At 40.2% G+C, this 13,160-nt stretch overlaps 1 protein-coding gene across 1 annotated transcript in view; it reads right to left on the reverse strand.

The window, feature by feature from the left end:
* The window catches only part of ARID1B (AT-rich interaction domain 1B), a 323,938-nt gene that overhangs the window by 220,510 nt on the left and 90,268 nt on the right, over nucleotides 1-13,160 (reverse strand). The window contains 1 exon segment of the mRNA XM_039706785.1: nucleotides 3,845-3,955. Within this exon segment, the coding sequence (XP_039562719.1) occupies nucleotides 3,845-3,955 (111 nt within the window).

The following is a 13,160-nucleotide window of genomic DNA, read 5'->3' on the forward strand; positions in this document are numbered from 1 at the left end:
CCTCTGCACTTGCACTCATGGGGTTGCACTAAGCAGCTTAGGGAAGGGAACTGGCAGAAAATTCGCCTTACAAAAAGAAGTGAACTGTCTTCTGTCTGTCTGTGGCTCTGTGACTGCTACAGGGCCTGACTGTGAACACTGGAATCTGCTGTGCCACCATGTCTCAGCTGACAGGATGACAGCATCTTAAACCCTTCCAGCAAGATCATATAGTCATTTAGGATATGGCTAAAATTCAAGCTGCTGTGGCCCCCACTGTCTGTCCCCTTTCCCACCATAGCTACTGATTTCCATCTCCTTGTCCGAGGTGACACTGATGCCCATGCTGTTACTCAGTGATTCAGTCAAACACTAACCCAGAAATGAGGGGGATTATTTTTCATCTGGTTCAGTTCCCCAAGTCAAATCCACCGGACCGTCCCAGGAGCAACAGTGGAGGAGATGGGATGGCACAGACAACATGTGGTGGGGCACACAGCAGAACTGCAGCTGCCCTGGCTTACAGCAGCTCAAGATGCCACAGAGCTTTTACCTGTAGGTTGCAACAAAAAAGCCTTGGCAGAAACCTGGCTTTTCAAAGCTTGGCAACCTTGGGTCATTTGACCTTATAGCTCAAAGAAGCACCTGACGCTGGGCAAAAAAGGGCCTTTTTAAAACAAAGTAAGAGTAAAAACAGTAACAGCTATCTGAAATTATTTTAATATTCATGCCAATTAAAAAAATATAATAATTAATGTTTTCTGCTCCTTATTGCAGCAACACAATCTAATGTGAACATTTATAAATGCACTTATTAAAGACAAAATAAAGGATTAGTCTTAATACACACACAGCCTACTTCTGACACAAGCTCCTTTACTGCAACAACAAATCTGCAGATACATCCTTCAGAAGCTTTTTCCTGTAAGTCTGCTCCAGCTTTCTCACAATAGAAAAAATGTGTGTTTTGCTATTATCCCTTAAGTCTTGATAAATATGTTCTGTAGTAGTTGTTCTCCAGACAATTTCATTCAGGCCTCTCCCCCTTTATGCCTCCACTCTAATAGGGAACAGTTTCTGTTTATGACTTCCTTTCCTTCACAGAGTACCTAACTCCCATGTTTTCTCAAAGGCTTGAGATTTCCTTCTAATTGTGACCCCAACAAAAGTGCTTGGAGCACTATTCTGTGCAACTTTTCATTTGGGCTCTCAGTGACTCCACATGGTCAGAGACCTACAGGTCAAACCCTCCAGATATCAGAGCAGTTAGGAGAAGGAAAGCAAGCATTGTATAGAATCTGACAGGCCATTAGAAGTAGCTAATAAAGCCATATTTTGTTTGTAGCCATTTGTTACCAGCCCACATTACAAATTTGTCTGCTTTGAACTTTATGGGAACATTCATGCCAGGACTTTTATATACAATGTGTGAAGGAAACGGAACAACTATTGAGCTGTTTAGCTGTGCTTTCTGTGACACAAACCTGCTGAAAAAACTCCCCCAAAGGGTGACACAAGCCAGCATTCAGTGCTGCAGAAAGTGGCCAGCTCCTCTTCGAATCCATCAAAGGGAAATTCTTTTTTTAAAGCCACATCAGAGAAAACCATTCACCATTTAGTATTACATCTCTTTTGTTGTTTTTCGACACTTGTATAAGCTTGCTATATAGCTGCTGTGATTTTACACAATGCCCTTAAGAAATAAAAAGATAACGGGCAAATTGTATAAATACCAGAATACCATGAAACAAGACATAACAAAATTTTATTAAAAGCCTAACACCGCTGCTATAATTTCAAGCTTCACTGTACAGAGACAATGTACTGACTACTACCCTGAAGAACCACATTACCCAAAAACAAGCTTAAGAAGCCATATTGAGTATACCAAAATGACGCTAACTAGGAATACTGAACAAGAAACAGTGATCAAGGGTTTTCATAAGCAGTCTAAAACAGAATACAGAACTCTCCTGCTTCAGGGAAAAACCACCATGTTCAAACCATTACCCCAAATAGACTTATATTAAAGCTTTTAATGTATGGATCATCAAAAAAACCCCTTGTTGCTGCATACAAAGAATTGAAGTTGTTTTTCAATTTGAAAAACAAAACAAACAAAAACGCCACACCAACACCAAAATACAGAATTACAGTATCCTCCATTCCCCTCCACATGAAAACAGCAGTGTTTTTTGAGTGTATGAAGTGTTCTCAGGTTATGCATCAAAGCTTTTCAGTAATTAGGAGTCTCAGTAACAGCATTCGGGACCAACTTAGAGTTTAAGCTCTGTGGCCAAAATGGTTAACATTCACTGTTAATACAACCAGCTTACTCATACCTAGAATAATTATGAGCTACTAAATATACCAAACACTCTGGGACACAGATAATACCCAATACTCTGCTTAAATATCATGATGCTGGAGATAGGACAGAGCATGGATTAAAAGTAGGACAATTGTTTAAGAAAAAACACGTCAAATTAGCTGAACATTAGCTGATAAATAACTTTACTTCTCTCTACCCTAATAAACACTGTTCATGAAAAACTGGGAGATAAAAAGTCCTTTAGAGTATCCCTGCTTTTTAAACTAGGTAGTTGTTGCCAAAATAGTTCAATGTCCACAGAAGCTACTATTTTTAAGGTAACTGTCAGCATCCATTTTTGAGAACTGTTCAGACAAACTAGTCTTTTTAAAAAAGGTCTCCTGAAAACTGTCAAATTAATACTAGGTTCAAAGCAAATGGGTATCTTTTCTCATACCAGTTTCCATGGCTTCTCCTGAGACTTGCATGTCCCAAATGTCATGTAAAGAATTTGCAGCACATGTACTCTCCTAGGTGCCAAAGATATAACTTTAAAATGCTATGAATATGTTTATTGCCCTATTTTTAGGGATTTACAATTGTGCCATGTGCCAGAGGTAATATATACAACATACTACCAGATTTCACAAATAAATGTGATATCTTGATACAGTAAACTTTTCAGAAAGATCTCTCTGCCAACTGCAAATAAATACATATCCAGTGAACCGCGGGAAGTATCTTACATGTTTCTGATACATTATTCCAAGCCAGAGATCACATAGTTTATATAAAGTTTTCATCATTTAAGCTGAACATATTCTAGTTGGTTCAAATTTATGCTGGTTTCTACCAACAAACAAGAAAATCCCCAGCACAAGGAGCACACAGAGACAAGGCCAAGTACTTTGTCCATTACAGGACCTTCAAAAATGCAAGCAGCTGCAATGTCTTCACAACATATATTCATTTGTGCTGTTTCCCCCACAGCAGAATGTGTAGAGCTCAGAAAAGCTGATAACTATTAGTCCAAAATAATCTCCTAATAAAAAAATCAACCTAGCCTAAGTATTGCTGTCATTTCTGCTTCTACACTTGTGTAGTAATAGATATTACTAGAATTAACATGTCAAACTCATTACTGATTATCAGGGTTTGGAACAGACAGCTCTTGGTAACAGTATTCTAAACCAGAATCTACTGAAAACATTTGGAAAAGGACACAGAAAAAAGCCTCCTCCTCACCAGATTGGTTTGTGCAAGTATGGAATTCCTGAAGTTAAAAAATCAATCAATTTCCTCTATGCAAATACACATGTACAGAAGCACAGAACATGCATGTGCATAAATAGTGCTGTTCTGAACCAGAACAAGCCTACACCAAGTTCACTCACATACAAGCTATCTCTTCCCATATTTTTAAAACCATTTTTTCATCAACCTTATTTAGTATTTCTTCTTTCACTACTTCTTATCTGCTCATCCCAGATGCAATGAACTGGTATGTAAAGTGCTTTCAATTTTAAAATACTGAAATAAACATTATTTTCTTACTGGTAAGCTCGATGGTCTTTCTTGCTGGATTAGATTCAAGTCTTCATGGTTAGGCTTTCCTGGGGCCATAGGGGGTTGAGATCTGGTTCCATAGCCTTCCTGAGACATGTCCTGCAACAACAGTTGTAGAAGAATTATTAACCTGACTCAGTAATTATAATCAAATCTGCATCATGGAAGGGTGAAAATAAAACAGCTGAGTGCTGATGGTTTTTTTGATCTGAATTTTTACTAGTTAAACCTTTCTGATAGAAGTATCAGGTCCACACAGGTACTGCTAAGACATGTGCTGTTTGTTAAGAAAACCAGGCAGCTGAGATGCATGCCAACAACCACCAGGGAATCACACCACTGGAACATGGAAAACACACAAAACCAAACCACTTAAACAACCCTATTTTACTGTAAGAGAGTTAGTAGCAAGCATAAACATTCGTCCTACTCTAAGATGTATTCTCAAGCATTTTGATGAAGTACTGAGGCAGGGAAGACTGGACTTGAAAACAGCATCCCAATCACGCTGTGTAATCAGACTCCTGTAACAACCCTGGATTTACCATCGGCACTACTGGCACAAATTTCAAACCCTGGCCATCAGGTCATAGCACACAGCACAGTCACTGCATCTGCTGGAGGCACATTCTGTTTGAAGGGTTAGAGGGCACATGTATTTGACCAAGCACAGCTCTAAAGCTTGTACCAGTAACCTGGGGATTTTCCTCCCTACACAGGCCCAACCAGTCGTAGTTAATGGCCCAACATAACACCCACCATGCATGGATGGGGGGAGCAGTGAAACTACCTCCTGGCCTGCACCCCATCTCCCAGCCCCAGCACAAGCTCATATCACACACAGAGATACTTGCCCATTGCAAAGCCTTAAATTCAGGCTTCATTTTAGCTTCTATAGCAGCTTCTACACCAGCTTCTTTAGGGAAAACAACAGAAAGCTCAATACTGACTTCAGCATGTATAACTGGCAGGGAAAGTTGAAGAACCAGTTCCTGCTAGAAAAGATATCTCACCTTTTTCTTTGTTTTTAAATTATTTAACTCTCCTCTCCCCTTCCTTAGTTTACCACCAGTTCAGTTTGCTTCAGCCACCCTAAGGCATTCAATTTTGTGGCATACCTGAAGCAGGCAGGAGCTGCAAGGCACAGAAGGACAGGGCAAGCTGCCTTTTGCCCCACCCCACCATCACCCTGCTGCTGCCTGTGCAGGGCTGCTCGGGCAGCCCAGTGCCCACAGCCACAGCTGCGGCTCACGCACAGACTCCAGAAGGCAGCTGGCTGGCAGAGCAGGAAAGCTTTCTGTCTCTGGTTTTAGCCCAGCTTCTGACAGAGAGAAATTTGTTAACAACTGTACCATTTCCATTCAGCCCCTTCCACCCATTTGGACTCTCACAGATTATTTTAAGGGATGCAGAAAATTCAATGGGGCTAATTAAACAAACCCCAGCAAACCTGATACGATATAAACCCAGCAATAAATGGCCCTATCCCTAAGCCTGTGCCAAGTAAAATCAAGAAACACTTAAAAGGCCAGCACTTCAATGTGGTTACCAGCAGAGGGTAACAATTAGGCTTAAGGGTGACAAAGGCTGATGGCTGAATGATTATTATCCCCTGTGACCCCCCGCACTCCCTCCCGCCCAGATTTCCACTTGTCACACAGCTCTCCTGCTGCGCACACCAGCAGGTTCCTGTGGATTAACAGTGAGGTTTAAAATCAACAAATGGCACAAGGCCTCCATTCAGCAGCCTTCACCCCAGTACAAAGGAGTAGAAAGGTGCAGGACAGCTTCACAATAGGCAAACAAATGAGCAAACCTCTGCTTTCCTTTTTATTTAAAATCGCGCACGCACACACACACCACGCTCACGCACGCTGGGGCTGTCACTACACAGGCATTCCCAATAAACCCAGCAACCCCAGATTTCAACTTCTAATTCTGCATTCAACACTGTTCTTCCTAATTCTTAAAAAATTACACCAAATAAAAACCACTTGTCAAAACAACAACAACAACAAAAACCACACAGCTATACCAAGAGTGATGAAAAAGGCTAAATGGAATATTCAGTTTAGGAGATGTCACTGTAGAAACACAATTGTTCCTATTTCCAAACAGACACGACAGGATTTTGCCGGGAAGCAAAACATGTTTTTTATATTTTGAAAAATCAAGAGCCAGTACTTCCTTACAATGTACCAAGCATGGGTTTTTCCACATGTTTGCAAGACTTCAACCTTGCTTCCTACTGAAATTTCCAGGGAGACCAGAGCAGGAGAGAGAAGAGAGAGCATGCTTACTCATGAGAAACACGGCAGGTTGAATGGAATTTACTTTTACCTGGTATTTGGAGACTATGTATGAAATGTCTTTCCACACACTGAAGAGCACATTAAAAACCCCAGACACAACACCCTTTGTCTTTTGAAATGCACTGTTTTCATAGAGCTTTCCTTTCTGTCTGTAGAAAAATCAAATCCATTTGCTCAGTTGTAGGTGAGGTTTGCAAACACACAGACATTTGTGTTTGTTAATGATGCAGGCACCTGTGCACTCCAAATGGGACTGAGATTACAAACTCTTACATTCATTGTCTGTAAAGCTATGTAGATACTTGGATCACTAGAAACTAGGAAAGCTGCTCTTGAGAAATAAAGGACAAGTTTGCTCTCAGTAAGCTGCAGGCTTGGGAATCTCCCAAATGAAATATGCATGGGACTGTGTGTATAATTTTATCTGTTTATACACATGTATTGTCCAATAAAAACAGTCCATTTATATCCTAAACATAATGATTAAATAATAGCATATTTCACTAAGAGGTTGGCTTCATAACCAAAGTAGTGCTTAGTATCATTTTCACTGAAAAACAGAAGAGAGAAAATCCCTACTGCCTTTCTTCAGTTCTGCATTTGGAAATTTTGTTAACATACAGCATATTACAGAATAGCTACAACAGATTTTGAGAGATAAATAAGAAATAAGGACAGAAGTATTAGAGTAAATTGTCTGTCACGGAGGAAATGCATGGAATTGGCAATTCTCACAGCTTTGAAAGGTCATTTTTCTTCCTAGCATCTAGGAATGGATTTATCGGGGACTGAAGAGAGGGAACATAAGGGGAAGAGAAACATGTTACCACGTGTTGTGCTACAGTCATGGCTGAGGAATTCCCCATTGATACTGAAACTCAGTCTTCTCCTGGGATTCCTGATTTTTTTTTTGTTTGATTCCCAGCATTTCATCCATCATTGACATCAGCTTTCAAAATAAAGCTTATGACTTTTTATGAATCACAGAAAATCCTCTCATAGATGAACATGTGTGTAAGACAGAAACCCAGGCTTTTATAAACAGAAGGCTACAAGTTTCCACTCAGAACTTCCTAACTTGGCACAAACCCAATCATATCATAGCTGTTACAGCACAAACTGTCAACAAAGTTGTAAAATAACTAAAGTCAGGGTTTCCCCCATCAGATTTTAGAAAAGCACAAGGACAAATAATCAGCAAGTCATAAACATATACTCAAAATAGTTGAGGTTTAGACTTTTTTTAGACTTCCAAAAACACATTTATGATTAAAATAGGTAGACAAGAAAAAAGAACTAGACAGAGCCTAAAGGCTATATATTGGGTAGACTGTTCAGAAATTGATCTATAAACAATGATTATATTTGGGAAGCAATAATAATAACTAGAACCAATTGCTTTTAATTCACAGAGCCTGGACTAGTTATTCATCTCCTATTTACATACACTTTCAGCTTTTTCTGCAAATTGAAGTATATGGAGCTCGCGATTAGTGTAGTCTAATGAGTAAGGGAGGGAATGGGATATTTTCAACCCTCTTGTTCTCTGTTACTGTATTCATCTCACAGACTTTCAAAGTCTCTAATTCTGGTGTGGGATTTCACTACCACAGAGGTTTAAAGTGACAGAGTGAGCCTACATACTGGCTGGCAATAAAGTCAAAGGCTCCTTGTTCCTGCCTCCCACAATTCTTGCAGCTGGACACACATCCCTTAGTTTGTATTAGCGGTCTTTATTAGACCACTTTGTTAGATGGTGCAACTTAAAACTTGCCAGGTAAGTAACCCCTTCCCCTTCAGCTTCATCATGGCTTACTGAGTCGAGCTGGCCTTGGGAAGGGTTGGGTGAGCAAGAGAGGAAGGAAACTTCCCTTCTTTGGCAGCAGTCAGCCATGAGCCTGCTCCACACTTGCAGGAGTCAAATACACTGCAACCACTTTGGAGCAGACCACTGCCAGACAGCTTTTTCCCTTTTTCATGTGCAATGGTAATTAGTGTCATGCTTTCATTCTCTAGCTGGACCTAGCCTAAGACAAGCAAGCCTGTCCACATGGATGTGTTCTCTGCAAATCTGAATGCATACAGCGCTGAAAACGATTGAAACCATGTAGATGCAATGCACATTTGTTTTACGTTTTGCCAAAGACGATTAGATCTAATTATAAAATAGTTTAAATTATTTTTAATGGAAAATGAAAGCATACTGAAAATATTAATGTTTGAGGGAAAACCACATTTAAAGGAGGGTTGGGTGAGAAATGTCATTCAGGCTTCATTCACTTCTACTGCAATGAGTTTCAGAGGGATAACATGACCACCCAGGAAGATAAGTACCATGATGGTTAAATAGAAAGAAGATAATTTATTTAAAATAATATGCTAGAATTCAATCTGGAAAAAACTCATTAAAAACTATTTTAGCCCGTGTTCTTGATTCAGTGGGTTAATCTTAAGAACACTTCAAGTGTGAGAGCAGCAAATTCTATAGCAATGTGACAACAAGCAAAACTGAAAACAAATGTTAATTATTTTGCTTTTTTTGCCTCAGACCACTTGAGAATGGAAATCAGAACCCAGTAGAGCAGCCAAGAGAAGTGGACAGCCCTACAGTACAAGAGTATTTTACTCGTCTCTGAAGGAATACTGCCGAACAGAAGAAGCGAAGTGATATGTTAGGGGCTATGCTAGAAGGGTATGTCATGTTAGCAGTCAACCAAGCATCTGTTCATTCTGTGTAGATAAATATGTATCAACACATCTCCCCTATTTCCACCTTTTGTACTAACAGACTACAATAAAGAAAAAAATTACTTACCAGAATGGTGACATATCCCTAAACAGCCAACTTCTAGCCCAACCCTAATACCTAACATGTAAACTCCCAAATTATATATTCTCTGGTAGCACAAAACTGACAACAAAGGCCAGCCAGTCTGTTAGAGCAATATTGTAGGTAAGGCTGCACTCAGAAAAAATGTTATGCCCAAAGGCACAGGCAACAGAGTCTCACGCAAGCAGCCCTGCAGGGAACAATCCACTAAGGACAAAAGAGCAGAGACATTTGCTTGAATCCTGGCCAGATGGTCTGCAGAAGTCCTGCAGGATGTAGATGGACTCTTGCAGAAGTCCTTGGGTCAAGAAGAAATACATACATACGTATCTTGAATTTTATGAATCAGAAATGGGGAAGGAAAAAATGAAACAGAATCCTACAAACCCTTGAAGAAAATTGCTACCTTGCAGCTGGAGAGCACTGTACAGAAACAGAAAGCAAGTCTTTGCTGCACAGGAGGAACAGGTGATTGCAGGAAAAAACATTGTTCTATTGGTCCTATCGCCTATTACACCAACAAAAAAGAAGAGCGTGCTAACCACCGGAGGTGGATTACCAATGCAGTCTGGTAATCCTCTTAAACACGCGAGTCTGTGTTTACGTGATGAACTGAATAAACCCTGTTCACAACCAGAACACATAAATCACTTCAAGCAAACCCTCTACCACCACCATGGAAAGCTGAATGGAGACAAGGAAAGCAGCAGTCCTGAAGAATGCAACCAGCAGGCTGGCATCTCCTGCAACACACTAACAATATTTTGCTGACTGCTATGTCAGTGGGACCAGCAAGCAGCAACTGCAGCTCTTTCAGGTTGCTATCATTTGCCCACAGTCAAGCCAACACTTGAACATGCCATCAAAAACAAAGATGATGCTCTGCCTCACCAAGTTAACTTTGGTCTTCAACATCTTTACAAGTACTAAAGGGAATCAACAACTTCAGAAAATTGCAAAAGCAAAATAGCCCCTTCCTTTTCAAAGAGGATAAATTAATCCAGAAATCATAACTAATCTGTAAGACAAAAATCCTACCATGTACACGGAGACATTTGGAAAGCCTGCCAGTTTGTATGCCTCAAGTGTTGACCAATCATTGTCCATAAGACACCTCATCACCTTCTTCAGTGTTATTAATACTGTCCCTTCCAAGATATCTGCAGTTTCTTTCTAAAACTTACTATATCCTAGACGTCCTTTGTTAGGCTGATTTAAAAAAAAGTATTTAAAATGGTAACATAATTTTCTCCCTTCATGATCCAAGTTATCATGAAATGACATCTAAAGTAAGTTGTAAGACACTGCAGAGGGAAGAAAAGACATACACTATCCAGCAGTTGATGCAAAAGATACTTAGGTGAGCAAATATATTATTGAGGGTCAGCTCATCAGAATTCTCAGGAAGTTATTAGCAAGTCAGACTACCTATCCAAAGCTTTTTGCTCTAGAATACACTGAAAACATTTTAAGCACAAACACGGTCAAAAAAACCTCCCTACATCTTACAGGAAGATTTTTTTGTTTGGACAACAGCTTCTAGTCACATATTAGGTAACCTGAGCCAACTAACAAGCCAGAAGGGTCTTTAGTCCTCAACGCTCTAGTCCATTTTCACATGTGTCTTGCTATATGGCCTCCAGGAGTCACATTAAGCAAGTGATGCAGGAAGAGCTCCAAGATGAAATCATTCTCAGAAACCCTGATCTTGCTTTTCTCTTTTGCCACTATTGCATTCCATGGATCACAGAGCATATCAATAGTGGATTTAATCAGAAACAAGACATTTCTTCTCATTTTCCTCTCTCATACTTGTAACATGCCACAAGAAAAATAGGCCAGTTTGATGTTTGTATTAAAATGTGACTGTTGCACACCGCACAACCTGATAAACAGATGTCAGCTCTTCATTTACAGGCAAAAAAGGTAGGATTTCGTTCTACAGATCAAAAGTTCCAGTGTAAATAAAGGATGAGAGCGAGTCCAAAGAAGCAATCTGAGAAATGTAACTTGGAAGTGGGGGGTAAAATGATCGTTTTATTTCCATGCATTTTCCCATGTTTACAGAGTTTTTTGGACTTTTCCTAAAAAACCCACAAGGCTTGACAGTCCAACCACGCTTTCATTTTCTACACCCCCTCCTTCCTCTCCCTGCCATTTTTTCACTGACAAAGCTATATTTAAAACAAAACAGAACAAAAAAGATTTTTTAAAAAGAGGCCTAGCTGGTTTTGCATGTTCTATTCTTTCTAGTCACTTGGGACAGACTACTATGTTAATGTGATGACTTACAGATTTTGTGCCATCCAGCATCCTGCCCTGCCACACTAGTCCTTCCTAAAATTCCAGAATCGCTTCAGCAGACCCGAGACGCGAGGCTGGGCTGAGAAACAGTTCTGCACCCCAAAGAAACAGCTAAACCCGGCGAAAGGTGGGAGAGGGGCAGGATTTAAAACCTGCCATTTCTTTCAGCTCAGCTGCTGCAGAAGCAGAGAGCTGGGGGCTCTGTGCCCCAGAGGGCAGAGCCTGCCCCAGAGTGCCTGCTGCTGCCGAGGAAGCTCTCCCAAGCATACGGCTCGCTGGCAGAAATGAGGTCAGAGCACTGCCCGCAGCTTACAGCAGAGCTGAAAGCCTGAAGCCAGCTTACAGAATAAAGAGAAAAGCTGCACCGAGAGCAGCTGCTACCTCAAGGCTAATCGAGCTAGGTACGTAAGGATGAGACTTCCTCACTCAAGACTGGGAAACATTACTTCAGTGTTTTCTTAGGGGCACGTCTGTGTCTGTGCTTTGAGGTAGAAGCCAGGACTTCATCTAAAGACTCATGAAAACCTGCAAATCAGTGAGGAAGGGCTGCAAAACATCACTGAGGTTACATTTAAAAAAAAAAAAAAAAACAGAATAGAGAGGTTTTCTTCCTAGCCCCTGTCCCTCATCTATAAAGCTATATTGTATAACAGACAATTTATATCCACTGACACCTGCTACCTTACCCTCTAATACTCCACCACAGAGAGCCCTTATATAAAAACTGAAAGGAGATTTACCTACTATTTTATCAACAGTACAATCATAGGAGAAGGAACTAAAGCTCAGATGCAAAAAAGTCTGTAATAAACTTGGTAAAGAAGGTATTCTCAACTGGTCCCTGCTGTTTGAGTTAACTTTGGTTTTCAGTATGTGAAAGTGTTGGTGTGTTACATTCGGGGCTGGCTACTGGCAGTAGAGAATTAGCTGCATTACCATCCTCCCTTTCTCTGCAATATGGGAAGACACAGAGTATCTGTGCAAAAATCTTTAAATCCAGCCCACCACACTGAACAATATCTTAGTCCAAGGAGTGGAAAAAGAACCAAAATTTCCAAAAGGAAGCACCCACCAGTAGAAGCAATTCAACGGACTGCACAATACAACAGTTTAAACCAACAGCAGTAAACTATTTCTTTATTCTTTTGAGATAGAAAAGTCTTCACTGCCATCACCACAACCACAAAGATTTTCTCAAAAGAAAATACTCCCAGCTGGGCTGCTGCTGGGAGTGGCAGGAGGAGGGGGTACGAGGGTGGTGGACAAATAAAAGTGGTGAAAACCTAGAACTCTGAGAACAGACCACTGACTACTCTTTAATATAGCAATGAAAAAAAACAGTGATGTTCATTAAAAGTTGGTAAAGGATTACTAGGTAATAAAGCAACAAAGATCCTCTCTTTTTTTGTGAGGGTTAAGGAGAACAATCTTCTTGAATTCTATAGGCAGAGACCCAAATCCCAGACTGGTTATAATTGGTTATTTAGCTTTCTACCTACAAACATGCATGTGGAAGATAGCTTCTTGGCAGTCAGGGATAAACACGAACAAGACACAAAGAGAGAGGCTGTGTTCTTCCAGAGCTTGATTTATTGAGGGACAGCTCACCAAGACCAACAGTTGTTCTCCTCTCTTCCGCAACATAAACACCAAGTAGTTTTGTCAACATTTAAAGGTAAACTTGTTTTTTAAGTGGTATCTTATTTATTTTGATTTGCTATTTCATTCTTTGTTGTACATATCTGATTGCAACAACTAAAACACCCTGTAACAATTCATCTGCATGCTCCAAATTCTATTTGAAATCCTACTACAGTACGAAAGGATAATGAATGCATATGAAATGTATACTGGTCAA

The sequence above is a fragment of the Passer montanus genome, unplaced genomic scaffold (genome assembly GCF_014805655.1).
Source record: "Passer montanus isolate IOZ18808 unplaced genomic scaffold, ASM1480565v1 scaffold2, whole genome shotgun sequence".
NCBI lineage: Eukaryota > Metazoa > Chordata > Aves > Passeriformes > Passeridae > Passer > Passer montanus.